Genomic DNA, 23,777 nt, shown 5'->3' with positions numbered 1-23,777 from the left:
ACTCTTTGGAGACGTGCCCCATGTCTCGAGCCTATTTTGATAATTCAAATAGTTTATGTTATAAAGTTTGTTGAGTATATTATTTATAAAAAAAATCAAGTTAATTGGACATTTATAATCCTATGATAAAATCCTAACTGTTTCAAAATAAATTATCAAAATTATGTTAATTTTTTAAAAAGAAATGTGTTCTTATTTTGAGATTATCGATATTCAATTAATATAAATTTTTTCATGGATGATCTACTCGACAAATCTTACAATATAAATGATTCGGATTAACGATATCAACTCGGCACAAGGCCGCATAGGCCTCAGAACACCGTGTCATGCCTAAGGCACAACACGCACCCTGCTTCCGAAAACATTGTAAGGCAGTGCACTTAAGCATGGCTGTGAAATTTCCACCGACTCTGTGTTCTGTTGCCCAAACCAAAGTTCTCTTTCCCAGGCATTCATTCCTCCTTTGGAAAAATTCCGACTTACATACTACTACCAAATCGTCTACCAAATGGTATCAATTTTTTTTTCATTTTTGGTTTTGGCATTATAATTTGAGCATACATTCAAGTATTTTTATAAATTTTTTCACATATTTCTTTACAATCTCTATACATTCCTATATATCTTTTACATTTAGATTATCTTTTGAATGACATCAATCTTGATGGGGAATGTAAAAATATGATTCCCGATCTCTTAAATCCAAAATGTAAAAATATGATTTCCGATCTCTTAAATCCAAGGTTTGGAACGAATTGAAATGGAAATTTGATTTTCCCCTATCTATTTTAACTGGAATCACATTTCCAAACTAAATAGCAATCTAATTCCCCTACTTTACCATGAGAATCTCACATTTCCAAAAAGATATAAGCCATTTAAGAGAATAGTATTGACACGAGAATTTTATCACTAGTAATGAGATTTTCAATCCCCTTCAAGATTCTTGCCATTCAAACATAGCCTTATATCAAGACTAATAACAACTCATATGCAATCATTAACATTTTCCTTCCAATACAAGCACATAAAAGTACATACAAGGACCATAAATGAGTACATCAATAGCAGCACAATGGCATTTTAGCTTTCCTCCGTTTGTCCAATTAACTACGGAGGCAAGGGAAGCAAAACAAGTGTCTTGGTAGCTAGAACAAGTATTCTGTGAAAAATGGGGACTAAATAACCTGCAAGTGAGAGAGAAGGCTTCACAAGAAGAATATCCAGGATCCTATCAGTGTACCACAAATCCATCCAAAATTTCTTTCTAGAAAGTATATTTAACTTGAATAAAAATAGAGCTAGTCCCCTTGCCATGACCTAGGTGCCATGTGACTGAATACATGCCCCTGGTATTATGTTCCCGAGCCACTGTTCTCATCTTCAACCAAGAGCCCCCACCAAGTTTCCTCTGCAAGACAACAAACACCACACTGTTCGCAGCCAAATTCTACATCAGATCAACTTTCTTATAGAAAGCAGAGGCACAAGAACCAATGGAAAGCAAAATTAAAATGCACCAACATGCACCCAGAGATGGACTTCAAGAATTCATTTGACCCTGGGATGGCTCTCCCAATCCAACATTTTGTTTGACTTTAACTCTTTGGTAGAACAACACATAAGCAGCAGAAGTCTTGACTTCAGCTTCACTAACAGGTGATACATGGGCATCATCAAAATGAAACCATCTGCTATCATCAATTAACTGCAAATTCAATAAGCAAAACTCCCGAGTTAATACAGAGTCCTACAAAAGAATGATATCATGCCTTGGCATGACAAAGCATGATAGTTTTGTATGATACTCAAAAAACAGAATAATCTACATATATAATTATCTATATATACATTAAAAAGATTACACTTTGGTCTCCTCAAATCCTAGTAATGGTAATTTGGACATAGGAGTCACTTTGGCCATACTTAATACTGAATAATTGGAGGACAAGCCAAATATAACAAGGATCTGCTTCCTCAAATATTCCTTTTTACTGTCGCTATGAAACCCAAACAACATGCTTGGTCTAGACTATTTGAGCTAATAATTTTTATTTTTTTTTAAAATGATTACATGAGGCAAATTTAATATTTGAAAAAAAAAAATAAATTTTGAATTAGAGGCCTCGTTTGGAAATAGGCTATTTTAGTTAACTTTTTGGCTTTTTGGCTAAAATATGAGGTAAAAAAAATATTTAAAATGACTTTTTAGTTTTTTACGAAAAAATGTGCAAAAAATAAAGAGAAAAGAGAATCTTTAACTTTTTTGTATAGGTTATAGGTTTTTTTAATAACTTTTTCACTTTTAGGTTAAAACACTCGCATGCCAAATGAAAATAATCTATAAACCAAAAGAACCGAACGAAAACCCTGGTTAAGACGCCAACTAGCAAGATGGCATAATCTAGGTTTTCTCAGGCAGATTGGGTTAAAAAAACTAACGAGAAATCCATAAGCACACACACAATGCATATTTTGTGTTACCTTAGCATAAGCAGAGTAGTGCCCTCCACCAAGGCCACCATAGTGGTTGCTAATGGCATACAGCTCATATACATGAGACTGTCCGAATGCATCATTAAATTTCACATACTTGCTTAAATCAAGATTGTGAATCGGGAAATTCACAAAGGTGTCTAGTTTGTTCTTCAGGTATCGGCTGTATGAGAACCGTTTTAAGTGAAAGACTAGTATATCTGGCAACCTCCACAAGTCTAACTTCTTGGTGGCTTGCCTGTGTTCCTTGCAACGAGGGCAATACCTACATTGAAATTTTGAAACAACAAAAAATGAGGCAGTAATACTTGAGGTGAATTGCTCTGAAAATATGCAATTCGGCTGGTCAAAAGCATTAAAAGTATTCTACCACATGTCATCAGGCCCTAAAGGTTCCTCCTTTAAAAATGCATCCAAGCATGAAAATAAAGAGATAGCTTCTTGTCGAGTTTTCTTCACGGTAAGCTCGGTCTTGTGAACCTCAGGAACATCCTTTAAGTAGCTGGAATCATATAATTTGTGTTCTTTATCAGTCCAATCCAGCATAACTTTAACCAGTTGACCAGTTTTTATGAGTGAATCCTTTGAAATAGGCCTGCAGTTCAAACCTCTGTTATCTGTTATGCAGAGCTGAAAGGTCAACTCCCTGCAGGACATTTCTTCCAGTTCTAAGGTGTCCATCGACTGGTTTCCAGATCCAGAATGGGTAGCGTAGATGTTTGCTGATTCATCAATAGCTTCCACAGCAGAGCCATTTTCCTTGCCACTATGAACAATAGTTGAACTAAAATAAGTTTTCTTTCTCAATGGAGACAACACTCTACTAATAGCAAGATCGATGTCAGCTCCAGTTTGTGGGTCCTCCAGATAGGTAACCAGTGGTGTCAAGAAAAGTTTCCTCTCACTGCCCTTGAAATTATCTGACAAACATCTGGAAAGCAATGAGGCTTTAGTTACAAGGAAAAAGTCTGAAAACTAATAAATGTTTACTTAAAACAAAGGTGTCATCTATCCCAGTACACAGCAACCGGACTTGAGACCTGGGTTACATCCCACCTTCATTCACTTCTTTTATTATTTTTCCTTCCTTTTTGGTTTTTTGTTTAAGGGTTATTCCTATAATGTAGTTCATTGCCTTCAGACCAAAATACTAAAAAGATCAATCAGAGCATCTATGCAACTAGGCAATTTGGCATCCCTAACAAGGAAATAAAAACCATACTCATACAGACATGTCAACTGTACCCAATAAAGACCAAAACACACAAGGCATGCTAGGATTCAAGATTTTTGAACCTTAGCCCAGTGGAAACCTAACAACTATGGATTCAAGAATGAGAACTCACTTTTCTAAGTCTTGATGACATATCTCTAGTCTTGTTAATTCTGCCCGCTTTGGAAGCCTGTAGGCTACAATATGTTCATCATCTTTTATAGAACGTAACGGTTCCAAAGGGCTCTCTAAATATCGATATATTCGATGTTCGTAAACCTGCATATTAAAAATCCAGGGCTTCAGAAGACTAATACATAAAGAATTAGCAACAGATTAGTAAATATATAACAGAAGTCAAGAAGATATAAATTACCTCTGCAAGCAACAGGATTTCATCGCTCCTTAAGCAGCATGCAGTACTCAGAGCCTGACTGAGATCTTTACAGAAGCCATGTTTTAGTACAGTAACAGTGTATTGCGTTGGAAGACCACTCACATCACCATAAAATACGGTTACTGTCATTGTCCGAGTAGAAGGTAGCGGCAAAGATAAGTACATGAAGGGGTCGAATGTTACTGAAATTTTGTTGCAAATTGGGCAAACCAATGTTGATTTATATTGGCCCTGGGTATTTTGTAAACAAGAAGTTAGCTTGTTATTAAACAATGACAAAATACAATGAAAACAAATGTGGTAGGGAACAGTAACTCATTGTGTTAAAACTGTAACAACAATTAAGGATGACAAGAACTGATCAAGCCCCTCCCCACAAAACACATATGAAAAATTGTTTAAATAAATAAATAAATAATAAAAATTGATAAATCCTACCAGAAACTACCAGTCATAGACATCTGACATTTATCATAACCAATTGCTGTAACCAAGTCAAGTAGCCAATGAAAGAACCTAGAATTCCCAAATAAAAAGACTACAATAATGTCTTATCAGTCCAGTTGTCAGTAACTGCTAACAGCATTCACCCTCCTCCCCAACCCCCACCAACACAAAAAAAAGTTTAGATAAGGGAAAACATACTAAAATAAGTTGGCCTGCCATGTTTAGACACATACACACACACAAAGAAAGAAAAAGAAGAATAGAAAGAAAAACAAGCAAAAAATAAGCACCCATTAAATTTTCGAAAACTAATCTTAATTCGTCAAAAAATTATAATCTACACCAATTCACAAAATTTACGTTACGGTCAATTATCTTGGACACACAAAACTTGTAGAGTAGCTTGATTGTTGTAACCAAAATACTGACATTATCCATTGCTTTCATCCAAGCTAGATCTAATGTCATTTCATATAAAGTTAACAAATACAAGATGAACATATAAAAGAATATACTCACTTGGCAAACATCCACAATTATGGAGTCATTCCGAGCTTTGTGATTTCTCCAACACTCATCTGCAACTTCCTCATCAGGGCGACCATCAGAATCCTTTGTCTCAATATATGGTTTTTGCTTAACACGATTCAAGTCTTCATGCAGCCCATCCAGCAAGAAGGCAAGGAGTTCCTATAGTAAAAATTCATTCTTTCTTCTAATTATTGACAAGGGATGAAAAAAAGAAATGAGTGGAATGAAATTGCTTTTTATACATTTTATGCAAAAGGTAGCAAACAACAAAACAACAATTGAATGGCTACATATGTGAAGCGAAGTCTCACATCGCTTGGGTACTAAAGTAATGTGTAGCATAAAAGCGTGAGGGCACCCTCACCACAATAGCTAGCTTTTGGGGACAATGTAACAACATAAAGTTTGTCTAAATAGCAATTTTGTCTGTCTGATGTTGGATTACTAGTACCAAGACAATCAACTAAACACTAACAACTCTACAGCCGAATTGGAAAAACAGGTGGTGTACAACCAGAAGATGAAAATGGCACAAGAACTACAACTAGGGTTTCTAAAAATATTCTCAATCAATATTAATTCATTCAAAATTGAAACTATTCCTTACGCCATCCAATTATTTATATGTTCACCAATAGAAAAATGGAAAATTAATAAATAAAATTATAAGCCAAATCTCCTAAATTAGTATTTGACTTCCTATAGACTTCTCTCGTGCATACAATAGGTCATTAGACCTTCTTTTCCTTGATCCCCACATGTTAAAACCTACCATCACCTACTCCACCTACTACACCTACCACCACCTACTACTACCACCTACTACACACCTACCACTACCACCTACTACCACCTACTTCACTACATCTCCTATATAAGGAGCCCCTCACCATTTGTAATATAACATACATCAATCAATAATACATACAAGTTATTTTCTCTCTATCAATTTATTTTTCATGGTATCAGAGCAAGGTTAAGCACTTAGTATTTTTCGCTTCACCGGCGGGCAGCAACCTCGCCTTGGCCGCCCGCCGGACCTCAACCTAGTCCGCTAAAATTTTCTACACATACCTTCATCATCATCTTCATCCAGCCCATCCTGAATATGTTTAACTGGTGGCTTTGGTTTGACAGCAACAATCAGCGAATCTTCATTATTCAGTTGGACGAATTCATCTAAACCATTTTTGTTGTCATGCAACACATTCCCTTGCAAAATAAGCCTCAAATTCTCAATAGGTAAATGAGCCTTCCCAGCAATCAATCTTCTCAGATCCTGCACTTTGATGAGAGAGGGGACATTGAGGAGAGAGGGAGGAGAAGGACCGATGGTTTTGAGAGAGATTTGAACCATGTCTTGTCTTCTCCATTGCCGCCATGATTCTTCTCGATCTCAACCATGGCGTCGTGGCTTGAAGATCTTTCAGCTACACAGATTTTCCAGCAATGGCGTTCCAACTTCCTCAAGTCGGATCTGACTCTCCAGGTACTGGGAAATGCTAAAGGTGTTGTTGCTGTGGTTATCTCCATTCTAATATTTAAGAATCCCATCTCAGCAACAGGGATGATGGGCTACTTGCTTACTGTCATCGGAGTTGTTCTGTACAGTGAAGCCAAGAAGAGGAGCAAATAAGACACTCTTTTCTTGTAGCTTATTTTTTTCTGAGGTGAACATTTCATTTTACCTCTTTCAGAGCCAAGTGACCTGACGCTCCACGGCGAGATATCCACGGAACGGAAGACTCATTGGGCTCTCTTCTCTTCCTCTCTCTAGCTGGGTCTCTCACGAGACACACCCATCACCTCTCCCTCTCGGCAACTCTCTCTTCCGGAAAACACACAGACAACCTCTCCACCCACTTTTTACACACACCCATACTCCTTTTTTATTTTTAAACCCATCTTCACCTTTTTCTTTTCATCCACTTTACTTTTTTCCACCACCACTCATTTCTTTATTTTTTTCTTTTACTCACCCATGTGACCCACGATGCAACCTATACTTTTTCTTTTCATTACACTCTTGTTCCCCACTTTCTTTATTATATATATATATATATATATATCTCTTTTTATTATATTATATTTTTTTTTTAAAAAAAAAAAAACATCATCATCTCTCCTCCGTTTGATTTCCAACTCCATTCTTTTTATTTATTTTCTCCAAACCACTTTCCTTATTTCCCCCATCTTTCATTTTTGATTTCCAATATATTTTTATTATTTTTTCTTTATTTTTCTTTCACATTCTTTTTAATCTTTTTCCAATTCCCTTCATACCATATAACTTTGCACACCAAACCATATTTTATTCATCTCAGGGATCCACCCCGATCACAATTTTACACAAAAAAAAAAAAAAAAAAAAACAACTACAACAACGACAAACCACCACACAACACCAACAGCTTTGTTTTCTTTTCTGCAGCCGGCCACCAACCGACCTCACTTCTTCGCCTATTCCGCCGGTCTTTTCTTCTTGCCTCCGTCCTGGGCGACCCTTGACGGTGCTGCCTCCGTGCTTCCTAATCCACCGAGCACGTTCACTCCCCCCTGCTCCTCCCCTGCAGCATATGGCGGACCTCCAAATCGGAACATCACGGTGGCCTTCCGCTTCAGCTCCTTGTTTTCCGCCTTTAGCACACTTATCTCTGCTCGCGCATCCTTATACATGCGCTGGAGCAGAGCCAGTTGGGCGTTTAATTGCTGCACCTCATTTGTCCTACTCTGCAGCCGGTGCGACAGGTTTGTAACCGCCGTCATGGTCTCCACACATGACTTCAAAGTATACTGATTGGCTTCAATATCCGTTTGCACTGCCATTTTTTGCTCCACAGACCGCATCGGAAAGTTCAACGGAGCAAAACCAGAGGCGCTTGGTTGAGGTTCACTGGCCACCGCACCAGTTATCTCTCTTGTTGACTCGTTGAGGTCGGGAAAGAGAGTGAGCAGACCACGGGACGAAGAGACCATATTCTGGGTAGCTGAACGGGAAGACGAGGCCATGTTATGGGTTGCTAAGTGTTTCAGAGAAGGTTGGTTACAGAGTGTTCCAGCGTATCTCTCTCAAGACAACGAAGAGTTTCTCAGAGGTTTTTAGCCAGTTTTTTGTCTTAGCCTCTGCCTCAGCCTCAGCATCCGTCTTGGTTAAATAGCCATGGCAGACACGCGCATCGCGCGCCACTTGACACCAGACGACAAAACGGGCGCGCAAGCCAATGTGGTGACGCGCCTCGCCATCATGTCCGGCACATCTTTTTATGACTTGGGCTCGCCTTTTGATGGCACGCCTTTTTATGGATTGGGCACGCCTTTTGATGGCACACCTTTTGAAAGATTGGGCACACCTTTTGAGGGTGCGACTTTTTAAGGGTCCGACAAGACTCTGTAAACTGTCCCGACATTGATTCCGGTTAGCTCTTTCATGGGTCCGACAAGACTCTGTAAACTGTCCCGACATTGATTCCGGTTAGTTTCTACAAGGTCCAGCAAGACTCCGTAAACTGTCACAACAACTGTCACAACATTGTCTGCTACAACGGTCCGACATGACCCCATAAACTGTCTTCTACATCGGTCCAACACGAGCCAGTGTCTTCTACATCGGTCTGCCATAACCATACAGTCTTCTACAACGGTCTGACACGACCATACAGTGTCTCCTATCCATTTTTTATTTTTCAGATTATTTTCTTGTTTTGTTACTCTCTCCAAACTCAAGTTGGTTAGTTCCTATCCCCCTTGAGTTTGCGGGGGGCTGTTAAAACCTACCATCACCTACTCCACCTACTACACCTACCACCACCTACTACCACCTACTACACACCTACCACTACCACCTACTACCACCTACTCCACTACATCTCCTATATAAGGAGCCCCTCACCATTTGTAATATAACATACATCAATCAATAATACATACAAGTTATTTTCTCTCTATCAATTTATTTTACACCACATCATTTCTCCCTGTCTGAAAAGGACTCTCATCTGGAGAGTAATGAGAAAGAAAATGCTCCAAAAGTGCGGGATCAAGTTGATGAAACTCAGCCTCAGTGATCCATGTGCCGTCGGTGTTTGACCGATACTTCCATCTCACAAGATAGCAACAAAAACCATCCTTAGAAGAACTAGCATTCTAAGTGTCAAGGACCTTGTCAATCTGATCATCATGAAACTGCAGAGGTGGTGAAGAATGAGGAACAAAAACTAGCACTGATCGAGAAGGGAAACCTTCTAACAAAGTGGGAGGCACAAAAATGACTCGATAAGCCAACAAATCCTCAACATTAGGACTAATATTAATATTGGAAGGCAAATTGAGTAAATATGCATTAACTCCAATTTTGCAAATGATAAGAAAATGTCCAATGGCTCAAGCATGAAATTTTTTGAATGAATGGTTGGAATAATGCTCAAGGTGCACACAAAACATGACATAATCCCCTTCATTAAATTCTAGTTTCCTACAGTGCACATCAATAAGAAGTTTATAATGTTCGTTACTCAATAGTAATTTTCCTCTTAATATTGACATGCAAGTCATGAATGTGTATGGCAAATGATTCAGCAAATTCAGAAAGATTGGCATCAAGAGGCAATAGGATAAGGTCAATGTGCTGGAGAAGGATGGGCATTTCACAAATGTATGAAATTTGTTGGTGTGTTTCCACTCATCATCTCTCACAGGAGTGGATAAAATGCACCTCATGACACTAATGCGAGTGTCAGCATACTCTTCAAATTCTTTGCCCTCTTCTGCTTTACACTATATAACAAGTCCTATACAGGGGTAATAACTTGGTCAACATCCTCTCCTGTTAACTCCTTTAATTCCTAGTCAATAATGGGCAAGGTACGACAAGGACAATGAGAACGAATGTGCCACTTACCGTGAATATTTTAACCCATGATACACAGACACCAAACACGACACAAACACATGGACATGCAAATTTTCAAAAAATGGACACGACAGGCTGAGGACACGTTTAATATATATAATTTTATTTATTTATTACATGTTTAAAATTTGAAGGAAAAAAAAAATCATTGAGTGTGTTTGGTTTCAGTTTTTTGAATTCAGTTTTCTGGAAATTGATTTTTTTCTTTTTTGTGTTTTTTTGTTTTTAGTGGATATTCTTAAAATTTTAAGTAATTTTTTTACTTTTTTAGATGTACCTTACTTAGATGTATCTAAATAATAAAATATTTGTGAAAAAATATTTTAAAAAATTAATAAATACACAATAATATAAAAAAATGTATTGAATTTTTGTTTTTGTTTTTTTTTTTTTTTTTTTGTATTTTTAGTATTTAGTGAATTTTTTAAAGATTTTTTTCACAAATATTACACTTTTTAAGTTTATTTATGTTAGGTGTGTCTAAAAATTTTAAAAATTAAAAAAATTCAATGAAAACAAAATAACATGAAAAATGAAAAAGTAGAATTTTCTGAAAAGTAAATTCTAAAAACTAAAACCAAACAGAGTGATTGGTTCCTATAAAATTACAATAATAATAAAATTAATAAACACTACCTAAAATTTTGAGAAACTTACGTGTAGGTCCTAATAGATGGACTATTTTTCTAATAGGTGCTATGATAATTAATGGTGTTTTTCATTAAACACTATTAAAAAATGTTACTAATTGTTAATTTTTAGTGACAGCTTGAAAATTGTCACAAAAAATGTCGCTAATTATAAATTTTAGCGACAGTTTAAAAAAAATCGTCACAAAAAAATATCATTAATTTTCAATTTTCAGCGACAGTTTGAAAAATTCGTTACAGAAAAACATCACTAATTGGAAGTTCTAAAAACAATTTATAAAAATCGTGACAACAAAAATCATTAATTATCAATTTTTAGCGGCATGCAAAAAATCGTCACAAAAAATTATTTTTAGGGATGATTTTATTAGGACTTATTTTCATTAGGACTTGATGGGAATTAAATCCAATTATTAGGGCCTATTGGTAATCTACCCTAAATTTTTTTTAATAAAAATTGATTTTTTTTTCAAATAAAAATAATTTGTTTTTATAAATTTTAGATTCAACAAAAACATGGATATCAAAAAGAACAAGAAAAAGAAAAAAGAAAATAAAGGGAGGGAAGGAGACGACATCAGAAGAAAAAAAGGAAGGGGGGGAGGGGAGAGAAAAAAAGAGAAGAAAAATGTAAGTAGGAGAAAGACAAAAAAAGGGGGAGAAACGAAATCAAAAAAGGAAGGAGGAGAAGAAAACGAAAAGAAGAAGACAGAAGACGAAGTCGAAGTCATGAAATAGGTTACGGTTTCTTCGATCTCTTCTCTTCCCTCGATCTCTCTTTCTTTCTCTCCTCTCCAATAGGTTCGGGACTTGTTCGATCCACCTCGCGCGTCTGAAACGTGTCGTCGTGTGTCCACTGCGTGTTCAATTGGAAAAATTCCAAAAAAAATAGGAGGGGACACGTAAGGGAGAGCGTCGGGCACATGTCCATAGCGTGTCTGATGCGTGTCTTCGTCCAACACTCATACGCAGGCCTCGGGGAGGTGTCTATGCTTCATAGATTTTAACAGATGATGCAGGAAGAAGCCTGTCAAGAACTAGCAAACAAGAATGCCCATGTTAGAGAGTGTCAAGTTCTAAATTTGGGTAGAAGGGTCCCATTTGCCATCCAATCTAACGGAGTAGGAGACCATAGGGATTTCCCAAGGTATGTTGAGGACTTTGAGGATGAATTTGAGTTTCATAGGGCACTTAGACCACTAGGTAGGCACTAAGAGGGACACCAGTGGTGATCTCCACAAAGGTATCACCATGATCAGCCTAGGTATCATATTTAGGCGCCTAGAGACATCACAAAACATGTCTAAGTAGAAGCCCCGAGCTATGATGGTTGAATGGATCCTATTGTTTTCTTAGATTGTCTTGAGTATATGGACGACTATTTTGATTGGTAAAACACACTAGGCGATCAACGAATTCATTTACTGAAATGAAATTTGTTGGTCCTACCAAATGACATTGGCACGGCATCCTAAATAATTTGGAGAGTCTAGGAGAGCCGCCCATCACATTATAGGCTGAAATGAAACTGCAATTGAAGACGAAGTATCTTTCCACATACCATAGGGGAGGCAATTGCTTAACTTGAGACAATTTTCCTCTAGTGTGATCAATTACTTGAGTAAGTTTGATGAACTTTCCCAACGATGTGAGATTATAGAAGAACCTTGGATAAGATTCACCAAATTTGTCAATGGGTGGAGAATTGAGATCGAAAGGGAGGTCAACTTACATTCACCTGACACAATAGGAAAGCCTTACCAAAAGGCTCTAGAGATTAAGAAGTATCATAAGCTTTCTACCTCGAGGCATCTAGCTTCCCTAGCGGGAGAACCCACATAGCCTAAGTCTGTCTCATTTATACCCCAGGCATGTTTGGACACTTGTCGAGGAGTGTCCAACCATTGACTTATGCACGTTATCAAAATACCATCCATACAGTGCAGAGATTGTTTTCCAGTTAGTCTCTTCATGCAATTTCTTCAACTGTTTATTATTTGCTTCTATAAAGAATCATGACAGCAAAAACTTTGCAAAAATGGTAGAGCCTAGTGGAAGAGGCACATAGGGTCTATTAAACTGAGAGCACAGTAACTAGGAGTAATAAGATGTCATGTAATACTAACTTGAGAATCATGCTGATTGAACCCACTAAACTGGGGAGCAAATCGAGCAAGTTTTCCCTTAAATGCACGGGGGGCAATTGGTGTCCGCCCAGAAGACCAGAGTTTTCTCAGTAACTCGCCAAATGCAATTGCAAGCTCGCCCTGCACAACTATAACAGATATTAGAGACTTTACGCAAAGTGTTATGTAAAATAAACTTTCCGTGATTAATTAGGACAGCCACATACATGCAAACCTAAAGGATTCTGCCTGTTGATCCCATCAGTGTAATCTTGCAAGAAGTACTCAACAAGGGGAGGAGTATGGACTAAACACTGAACAGCACTATTCATAAAACAAGTATTTCCCAAATTCTGCAATCCTGCCAAACCTCCCTTATCTGCTTTCACAGAAGTCCTTGAAATGTCAAAACCATCTTCCATATCTGCAAAACCCAAACTTAATGTATTTCCTTGATTAAACTTGGAATCAAAACTGGTTGAGTCACCATTGGACAAAGTTGGGCCCCCAGCAATTGTCACAGACGATCTTGATGGTTCTATTGGAACCAAAGCCAATGCATTTCCTGTTGAATCCATGCCAAATCCAGAGGGCCAAAATCCATCAACTTCAACCTCCAGAAGAATCTGCACAGATAACAATACATCAAGAAATTGGCTAACATGTAATCAAAATGTGAATATGCAAAATTGGATGTAAACATGGAACCAAAATAAAAAAGAAAACAAAAAATATAACTCTATTGCGATAAGGCTTAGTACTTCACTAAATAACTTGGAAACTACAATACAATGGTAAGACTGTGGGAGTAAGAACTATCCAAAACAGAATAAGGTTAGTGCATGGTCCACATTCATTTCACACATATCAGCAGAGAATTAGTCATCAGGTCTGAATCATACAAGTTTCTTCAAAATTTCCACCCACTCAGAAGTAAATTTATCATCCAGAGTACTTACATCTTGATCCATCTGCAATTCAGATTTCTCAAGGATCTGGTTTGAATCTTTCAGCATTGTATGTTTCCGTTTATTGAAGTAGTCCCAGATATTCGCCTGTTGAAATATTTATGCAATAATAGAAAAAAGGAAAAGAGATGAGTTCTCCTTAAGCAAAATAACCTAGATAGAGAGCATTTGCATATCACATACCTTTCCTGGTTCTATCCGTTTAAGTGAATACACCCTCTCATAAAGCTCGTGTAAAGATGCCTGAATAAATTAATCCAAAATGAAGTTGGCAAAATATATCAAAAATATTAAAACTTCCATTTTACCATACAACAATAAAAGGGAACATTCACAAGCTTAGCAATAGAGAGAGAGAGAGAGAGATGTTGCTGTCTAACAGTGAAACCTACAATCAGTAATTCAGTATTTAGGCTGACTCCATGGCATTACTCTCTGTATAGTAGTCCGATAAATAGACTTTTCGCAAGCTTGAATGAACAAACTATAAACATGCTTTATTATTCAGTTCAAAAAACTAATGTCCTATTTTCACTTTTATGTTTGAACAATTGTGCATCTTTTTTTTATTTAGGAATAATTAAACAGATCTCACATGAGGTTTCTGAAAATTACAAAGACCACCCATGCGGTTTTTGAAATAATTGTGCCCTCCCGTCAGTTTTGCCCCCAAGTTGAAATTAACTTAGATTATAGAAGTTAATTCAGTGTTGAAAAGTCAATTTATGAAAAGACAAAAATGCCCTAATATTGTTCTCTCTTTTTCTTCTTTCTTTCCTCAATCTACTTCCTCTATGAAACACAACACTGCCACCAACCAACAGTGCACTGTGAACACAACTCACACACCAACAATGCACATTACATATATCCCTCCCCCCCCCCCCCTTTCCTCTTCCCTTCCTTTCCTACCGCTCCACATATATGTATATGTATGATACATAGTTGTCAAATCAAGAATCGTATCATGAATCAAATCAAATCGAGAATTGTTATGATTTAGTACAAATTATTAAAAAAGATGTTACACAATCATATATAAAAAAGAATGAAATAAATTGATTTTGGCATGTATTATAAAATAATTTTAAAAAAATGACAATGATTACACCATCTAATTGGGAAGACATTGGCTTCATATCAAAAGATGGGTGCAAATCCCACAAACTATATAATTATTCAACAACCATAATAAAATCTCTCTTGACATTTAAAAAACTAGCGGTGAGGCACACGCAATGCGTGTGCAACTTGAAAAAAATTATAATATAAGAATAATGGTTTCTCTTTAATTATTCAATCCAACTAATAGTGATAAAGAAGATCATAAAAAAATTTAATAATTATTATTAATTTTAATATCTTTTGGTATTTTTTATTTGTTTAACCAAATTAAAATTATATTCGTACATAATTTGTCAAGGTATCCTATCTCTTTTTTTATTAATTTAATATTTTTTAGAATCTTATTATTATCTACAAATAATAAACTACTAATCAATATATATAAAAAATAAACAAATAAGTTAAACTTTATCAGCTACAACAAATAAATTTAAAATTTTGATTTATCTTCAATTATTTTTTAAGTTTCATTTTTTAATTTTTTTTTGGAACAATCCAAATATTTTTGTTATAATGATCATGAAAAAAAATTAAATATTTATTTTTAATTTTAATATATTTTGGTGTCCTTATTATCTATAAAAAAATAAATAAATTTATTGACTTAACCAAATTTAAAATTATATTCGTACATAATTTCTCAAGAAATCCTATATCTTTCTCTTTTCTTTTCTTTTTTAATTTAAATAATTTTTGGAATCTTTTTATTGTCTACAAATAAACTGCTAATCAATAAATACAAAAAAATAAACAAATAAATTGAACCTTATTAGCTATTACAAACAAATTTAAATTTTTCTGTTACTCATAGATAATCTTATAGGTATTCTATATCTTTTCTGTTATTAATTTTAATATGGGTGAAAAGAAATAGTAATTAACCCTAGATTAGAAAATTTAAAAAATAAAAATAAAATGGCTTCAATTAAATAACTCTACATTAATCCACCAATTGGAAACAAATAAATAAAGAGTTTGGAAAAGGAGAATTGATTCGTCACAATTGATTAAAAATAATAGAATATATATATATATATAAGAAATTGCAATTCAAATACATGGAATATTTATTAATATTAAAAGATCAAAGATGGAATAGGAAGAATAGGAAGTAGAAGCAAGAATATATATATATATATATAAAAGAAATTGCAATTCAAATACATGGAATACTTGGAAATCCATAATCAGTACCAAAGTATTAGAATATTTATCTTGCGTAAAAACATTCCCAGCAAATCTTTACAAACAAAAATTTCACTTCCACATAACAGATTCCACCAATACACAAAATACGAAGTTTGTGAAACAATAAAAGGAAAGTGAACCTGTAAGTTTGAGTTTCAAAATTCGAAAATGCACCTTAAATTTGCTTGAATTTTTTTTTTTAAATGCTCTACCAACCAAGAATGTCGAGACCCATTTTCTCTCTCTAAAAAGTTGAAGACCCATAACTTTTGTTTTTTGAAACTGTACAGCAGTTTGGGAGACAAACATGGAAAAGTGGAATGTGGAAGTGATTGGTTATAATTGGTTTATTGAGTCCCTATCTAAATGCCACATGGCAAAAGCTTCAAGAAACTAAGTTAAGGGCTCACTTTATATAATAGCATAGATGAACATATGAACCCTATAGAGTATATAATAAATAATACAAAAAAAAAATTAAAAAAAAATTTAAATGAAATCTTCTATTTTGAAACCTAAAACGAAAGGTTACAAAAAAAATTATGGATCATTTGGTCTATCTAACTAGACTACTGTAATATTGAACAGCACATTTCACTTAAAACAGCAATAAATAATTAATGGGTGCAAGAGCATGTTTATATTATCACATTTTTTTAGAGAGGAAAAAAAAAGGTAAAGAGCATGTTTGATTTGACAGGATCCAATTGGATCTATTAAAAACATTTTGATCACCAAAATAACAACAAATCATGCATAAGTGTTGGTTAGTGTTGGTTATTTTCGTACTAAACACTCTTGCATGTTGTATTATGTCATTCTCACTATAAATAATACAATAAAAAAAAGTAAAAAATGGTAAAAAAAGTGGTGAACACAATAATTTCAAGAGTTGTAGGAATCACAAAAAATTAATCGAATTGTGAATCAATTGTGAATCATGTGATTCACTATACATTCTATTCCAAAATAGATTCACTCATAAATTCGTATCAATTTTTGATAAATCATGAATCGAATCACGAATTGTAAGATTCTAATAACAAAGGTATGATATATGTTGGCGCTGAGGGTGAGAATTTCAAACAACACAAACTGTACACGAAGTTAGCGGATTAGTGTTGGCCATTTTTTTACATGAATTCGATTATGACATAACACAATAACACAAAAAATAAACTAGTTTAGTATCTAACCTACATAACAAGAAGTTGATATGGATAACTCATTCAACGAATGATTAGTTATACAATTCAATGTCACTCAAAACAATCATGTTGAATCCTTTATATTAAAATGCAAATCACTTTAAAAGTTATGCATACTTGTTATCCAAAACAAGTCCCAAAAAAACAAAAAGGTTGTGGAATTATTTGGTCTGACTGACCCAATCCATGTAATATTGAATCAAATTTATTTCACTAAAATAGCAATAGATAATTCATGGTTGCAAATTACTTTAACCTTAAACATTCCTAGAAGATGAATTAGGACTTTTGTTTTTTTTCTTTGTCTTTTTTGAGGAAAACAAAAAAGGTTAAGAACAAGTTAGGTCTGACTGAATTTGATCAGATTCTTGTAAAAAAGGGGTCAAAATATGTCAGACACAATGGTTTTGAGAATTAAATGAATCCAAAAAAGTAAATCGAATCATTATGAATTGTGAGATTCACCATATATTCTATCTCAAAATAGATTCACACATAAAATTGTACCAATCTATGCATGAATTGTGAATTGAATCATGAACCGTAAGATTCTAATAATAGAGGTTTTTACAAGCTTGTGTTTGTGTGTGGGTTTTATCCTCCTCCCTTTTTTCCCTTTTTAAAGATACATCATAAAAAAGACCAACATTACATCATTACATCACGGGTGATCTAATACATATTACATTAGGTGAACAAAATTAATCAAGCTATGTTTGGATCATGAATTTGCATTAGGAAATGGAAAGGGGGAGGGAAAAGGTGGGTGGAATGTGAATGAAATATGGCTACATTTCACCCACTTTTTCCATTTTCCTTTCCAAATCCCTACCCAGCGATCCAAACACAGCCTAAGAGAATAGCTAAAGTGCAACATCAACCTAAGTTTAACATAGCAGGTCAGTTGGAAAAATTGACATTTCGTAAACGACGTAAAACAAATGTTAATGAGCAATGACTAAAGAACGTTTAAGATTTTCTTCAGATGATTACTTTGGTGACTAAATTCCATAGATATCAATGTCTCTGAGAATATCTAACAACTACTCAATAATAGAAAGCAAAATGGCAGCGCACTACAATTCATGATTAACCATAACTAGGAAGTGAGGTAACCACATTAATAACTTACTATTGAATGGGTAACTTAACCGCAGAATACTGCAACCAAGAATAGTGCAATGAAGAAAAAGAAAACAGAAAAGCAGTACCCTTTTACTCAAGCTGATAACTGATTGGCTGTTGTCTCTAGAATCAATTAACCTAAGGCACAAGGGGTAAACCTCCACATTGAATTGTTTGTTAACATCACCCTGTGAAATCAATTTCCTTGGTAATGCAGGCCCTCCCTTGTACCTAAAAAGGAAATTATCAAAACATAAAACACAAGCAGCAAGACAACAGTCATACACTCACTACCATTTGAATGTGGGAATCATAGTATCCAACTACTATTTGGGTTGGCAATGACCTATAAGAGCAACCACATAAATGTGATGTTGCAGAGAGCATACCATGAGAACCATTTAGCAATGACAAAAGGCAAGCCCCAAACTATTAAACTATTATAGTCTATGAAGCACGGACATACATACGGACACAAGACACAGAAATTTCTAAAAAATGGGGGCACGGACACAGCAGGGGACACGGCAATTTTTTTAATTTTTTTATAAATATTTTTATTTTAATACACATTAATTATTTTATTTATTTATTATGTTTTTTAAATAATGTGTTCCAATTAATTTTTTTATTTTATTTTACATATATGTGTTTATTTTTTTTATTATTAATATGTATAAGTATATATTATCTTATAATATTTATTATATATTATCTTATGAGTATATTATATGTTATATAATAACTATTATATAATATATAATATATAATAATAATAGTTATATATATATATAAATCAAGAAGATAAAGATGAGAAGAGAGAGAGAGAGAGAGAGAGAGGGAGATAGAAGCGAGAGAGAAAGCGATCGATCGCGACGGAGAGAGAAGGCGAGAGAGAGAGAGCTCTGCGAAGGTGAAGGCGGTTATAGCTAGTCGAAGTGGACTGGATCGTCGAAGTCGAAGAGCTATTGCTAGTCAAAATGGACTGGATGGAGGTCGATTGGCTTGAGATCGAAGTCATGAGAGAGCAAGAGAGAGAGCGAGGCTTATGGTGGAAGTCGTCCAAATTGAAGTCGCCGACCAGGTTTGTACTCTTTTTCTCTTTCGTTTACTCTTTTGGCCGATCGTGTCCCATGGCGTGTCGAGATTTGGACACGCATGTCGCCGCCATGTCCCTTGCAAAAAAATTAATTAAATTAAGGGGACACGCTACCCCGGCGTGTTCCCGTGTCCGACACCGCTACAACTTCCATTTTGGCGTGTCCATGCTTCATAGGTATTAACCAATGCGCATCAAGTGATCTATGATCAATTGTGCAAAGAAGGGCCATTTAACAATTGCCAATATTTAGGGGTGAAAGTTTCCCCAAAAAACCAAACCAACCGACCGGTTCTTTTCAGTTTTTGGTCAGTTTTTTATTCCCAGACCAGTCAGTTCAGTTTAGTGTGTGAGAGAGAGAGAGAGAGAGAGAACAATGTTATCCATCTCCAACCATCTTTATCAGAAAGAAATCCCTCCCCAAACACATCACCAATCCAAACTTAGGCATTGGGCAAAATTGAACAGGACTGGGGATTTTAAGCTCATGCATCCTCCAACCACTTGCTCTCAAATCAATTAACTCTCCTTGCATTCCCTAACAATGTAGTAAATAAGTGTGTGATTGTCTCCTTATTCAATAAGCATTCTTGTTATCAGTCTAGTTAATCAACATATGTTTCTCTATTCTTTGTGAACATTTTTCATCGAGGAAAACATTTTAAGCACAATGCAGTAGAAGTATCTTAAGAAGCAGGGAATGTCAAAACCATTACCAGTCAAAAAGTTTCTCCCACACTAGTTGAGGAACTAAAACATAATCACATCCTTCCTCCAATGTTCTGTGTAGCTCAAGATCATCACCCACAGTGTCATTTGCATTTAGAACTATATCAGAATTATCAATTGGTCCAGGTCTATCTGCTGGCTTTGACAAAACAAAAGACTGAGAATCAGTAGAATACTTGTCAAACAAATAAGCATCAACATCTTGCCCAGTATATTTCTGCCAGCTTGTGAACCACCTGCCCAAACAAGAAGAAAAAAAAAAAAAGGAAAAAAAAAAAAAAGAGAGAGTGAGAGAAAAAAGAAACATCAAAAGTTCATTAAAAGGACAAGGTATAACACCAGAAAACCAAAGAAATATAACAGGAACCATCTAAAATTCCAAGGTAGGGCCAGATAAATGATTTTACCATAACAATTTGAAATTTTGATTAATTTAAAAGACATAATGACATTGAACATAATTCCCTCGTAAACAAGTAAATTTTAGAATCCAACAAAACACCAAGGTGGGGTCAAATAAATAATGGTACCATAACATGAAATTTTGTAGAATTCATCATAACACCATGGTTCCAAAGTGTTTTGTGAGTAGCTCCCGAAGCTCCACTCAATAGGTGATGCAAGAGCATTTAAAGTGCACAAGGAGGCCATGGATCAATCAGTTATCTATTATGCAACCATCTGCATTCCAATTTAATTCATTGTAGCACATAATTCAACATTTTTACAAGGTAACAATCCTATCGTACAAAAACGACTTAATTATCTGATCAATAATTAGGTGCCTTCGTTACCCCCACTGATACCAAAGGAACCCGTATTAATCAATAGATCACTATATCACCACAACGGTGAAGGAGATGGTCCACCAGGCAAAATTTAAGTTAAAATCTTCATTTCCATACATCCTTCGCATCACAGCCCAACCATAGAGGTTCAAATTAGAGTTTCAGTCAGTTAAACAATAACAACAGAAATGCTAATGACAGTGTACACAATGATAGAGTTCAAGAAACCAATCTCAAAATTTAAGAACATAAATAAATAAAAGAAGTAATTAAGTGTATCAAACATGCCATACCAATACCATAAAAAATTAAATAATAAAAAAAAAAAAAAGCAATTTAAATTTTTGTATGAAATAGGCCTTAACTTTGATGAGAAATAGTGTTTATAATCGGAGAAATGAAATTAGGGCGATGGGTGAGATTACCTATTAGAAATAACGTAATACAAGTTGCCATGTCTCAAATTAGACTCTGCTTTGTTTGTTAACTCTGTTACGATCCGCTTTTCTTCCTCCGGTGTAAAAGGTATTCCAATTGCCCCATTCTCCATCATATAACCCGAGTCTGGAATCGTCATGATCGTCACGCAACTACTACCACCAACAACAGCAAAATCAGATGAGCATCGCAAGACGAAATAATTTGAACAACGATAAGAATCGAAGAATCGAGACAGAGTTGGTGCGAGTATAAAAATGAAATATTATCGAACAAACCTAGTTGCAACGAGAGAGAGCAAAGAAAGAGAAGGTCTGGAAGGCAAATGTATCGAGATCGAGAGAGAAAGTTGGGTGCCAAGTGGGAAGAACGAAGATTGCAAGTACAAGGACGCTTTGATTTGGATCCCAATCAGACGGACCTAACCATTACCAGAGAAAAATCTTTTCAACGACCGGCTTGACTTAAAAAGTGATTGTGTAGATTTAAACGAGCTATTTTTTTTTAATAAAATTTTTAAATTTATAGTATTATTGGTAATGTGTTTTTATAAGTTTTGTTAGAAAATATATGTAAAATAATGTGATTAGAATAAAATTTGTTATTATTATGATGTATCATATAATTAATCAGAATTTTTTTTAAAATTAAAATTATTAAAGTTATAGAGATTTTGTGTCTGCTTCCTTTAAGTATATTGTTTATGATTTGAATTTATAACTTTTTATATATCAATATAAATAACTCTTACGATCTTACTAATATAAACATAAAACCTATTTTTGAATTAACTCACCTTAAGAACTTTTTTCATGTAATAAAATATTTAAATATTATAATATATCATGATCAAACATCACTTAAAACATAATTAAAGATCTCATATACCACTTTAGGCATAACAAAAAAAATAAAAAATTAGTAAAGACATTTTCAATTGATAACTAAAATAATACATTATGAGTTATAACAAAGTCATAATTTGTATATAATAGAATTTTCATTATTTTTATTTTGTTTAGAAAAAATATATATATTTTGATACAAGTGGAATTCATGATTTTTGGTAAATTTGATCAACACAAATGAGGATTTGATTTCAGGTTGAGAATATAAAAAAAAAATTATTATTAATTTTTGAAAGAAATTATTTTTATGAGCATTTTATATAGAATCACACACAGTGACAAATTTTCATCCGCCATTACCAAATTTGTTTGTATTTTCCTTTCAATTATTGAAATTTTCTACAAAGTATTAAGACTCAAAATTAATTTTCTATTTTAAAAATAAATTATCGTGCATCGCACGAGTCACTTACTAATATATGTACAAAAGTTTTTACTTTACTTAAATAGCGCATTCTAAAGATTTACTTTTTTATTAAAAAGTCACATCATCATGCATTTTTTTATTTACATATAAAGTTCTATATAAACTTAATTTCAATTACAATAACCAATTTTATATAGACTCTATTTAAAAATTGCTTATTTTTCATATAATTTTCCTCGCGTATTCAGTTTTGTCATTATCTAATTTCTTATACATTGTTGATATTTTAATTTAATTATTATGATATTTGAAAAAAAAATATTTCAATAAATAAATAAATAAGACAGAATGTACTTAATTATATGCATCACAATGATCAAATTAATTTTTTTAAAATTTTTTTTTTGCTTATCTTATTGATGTCTTGATGTTAATTTTTTTTATTTAACATGAAATTATTTATTGCAAAATATTTATCTTTAATTTTAATTTTATATACCTATAGACAATATGTATAAATAATTTCAAAAAAAAAAATAAGTTACACTAACAATCCCTATAATTTGTAACTGGTGTCACCTTGATTCTAAACTTTTCAATTGTAACACATTTGACCTTAAATTTTGAATCTTGTTCTAAATAAGAACAATTGAAAATATCATTACTCAATTTTAAGGACAAAATCATTAATTTGATAAAATAAATATCAAATTTTTTTAAAAAATTATTTTTACCCAACAAAGATAAAATTATGTAAAATTGATAAATCTTTTAGGCATTTATTTATTTATTTTACCAAATTATTTTTTACTATGTGTTTGGATGATGATCATGTAATGAGTGGTTGTTAGAATTTTAGTATATAATTGATATATTTAAAATATGAAATGTTTTTAGTTTTGGATTTTTTGATTTAATGGATAAGTTTAATAATGATATCAAAGTTGTCGTAATATTTGACTTTTGAAAAAATAAAAACTAATTTAATGAAAATAAAAATAACCACCAATTACATGATCATCATCCAAACACATAATAAAAAATAATTTGGTAACAAAAAAA

The 23,777-nt window shown here is 34.0% G+C and overlaps 1 protein-coding gene and 2 long non-coding RNA genes across 4 annotated transcripts; 1 reads left to right on the top strand and 2 right to left on the bottom strand.

The window, feature by feature from the left end:
* Nucleotides 1-995: 995 nt before the first annotated feature.
* Nucleotides 996-21,936, bottom strand: LOC114269287 (ubiquitin carboxyl-terminal hydrolase 9). 2 transcript variants are annotated; one of them, XM_028210573.2, is made up of 14 exons: nucleotides 21,719-21,936; nucleotides 21,428-21,595; nucleotides 20,202-20,450; nucleotides 18,473-18,617; nucleotides 13,924-13,983; nucleotides 13,732-13,827; nucleotides 13,000-13,398; nucleotides 12,773-12,913; nucleotides 5,076-5,246; nucleotides 4,089-4,340; nucleotides 3,846-3,991; nucleotides 2,870-3,430; nucleotides 2,488-2,764; nucleotides 996-1,711 (listed from the first exon to the last, which is right to left on the bottom strand). In XM_028210573.2, exons 2-14 carry the CDS (start codon nucleotides 21,577-21,579, stop codon nucleotides 1,547-1,549), a joined length of 2,814 nt encoding a protein of 937 aa, XP_028066374.2. In that variant the 5' UTR covers nucleotides 21,580-21,595; nucleotides 21,719-21,936; the 3' UTR covers nucleotides 996-1,546. The 2 variants fall into 2 exon arrangements, with proteins under 2 accessions (XP_028066374.2, XP_028066373.2); XM_028210572.2 differs by having other exon boundaries at nucleotides 21,428-21,592.
* LOC145803030 (uncharacterized) lies at nucleotides 5,857-7,170 on the top strand. The gene is made up of 2 exons (XR_014345091.1): nucleotides 5,857-6,576; nucleotides 6,785-7,170. It is a non-coding gene; the product is annotated as an uncharacterized LOC145803030 (long non-coding RNA).
* Nucleotides 8,346-12,759, bottom strand: LOC145803029 (uncharacterized). Its single transcript, XR_014345090.1, has 2 exons — nucleotides 8,417-12,759; nucleotides 8,346-8,380 (listed from the first exon to the last, which is right to left on the bottom strand). It is a non-coding gene; the product is annotated as an uncharacterized LOC145803029 (long non-coding RNA).
* Nucleotides 21,937-23,777: the final 1,841 nt, after the last annotated feature.

This window comes from Camellia sinensis, chromosome 11 (assembly GCF_055761805.1).
Source record: "Camellia sinensis isolate YWXY chromosome 11, ASM5576180v1, whole genome shotgun sequence".
Taxonomy (NCBI): Eukaryota; Viridiplantae; Streptophyta; class Magnoliopsida; order Ericales; family Theaceae; genus Camellia; species Camellia sinensis.
This window is presented reverse-complemented; position numbering and strand designations above follow the sequence as displayed.

What these genes read in the sequence shown, in the direction of transcription:
- LOC114269287 (XM_028210573.2), bottom strand. Translation starts at nt 21,579, where the DNA reads ATGACGATTCCAGACTCGGGTTATATGATGGAGAATGGGGCAATTGGA. An exon ending in TATTACGTTATTTCTAATAG is followed by an intron (nt 20,451 to 21,427) that starts GTAATCTCACCC and finishes TTGTTTGGGCAG; the next exon opens with GTGGTTCACAAGCTGGCAGA. An exon ending in TGTCATCAAGACTTAGAAAA is followed by an intron (nt 3,431 to 3,845) that starts GTGAGTTCTCAT and finishes ATTGCTTTCCAG; the next exon opens with ATGTTTGTCAGATAATTTCA.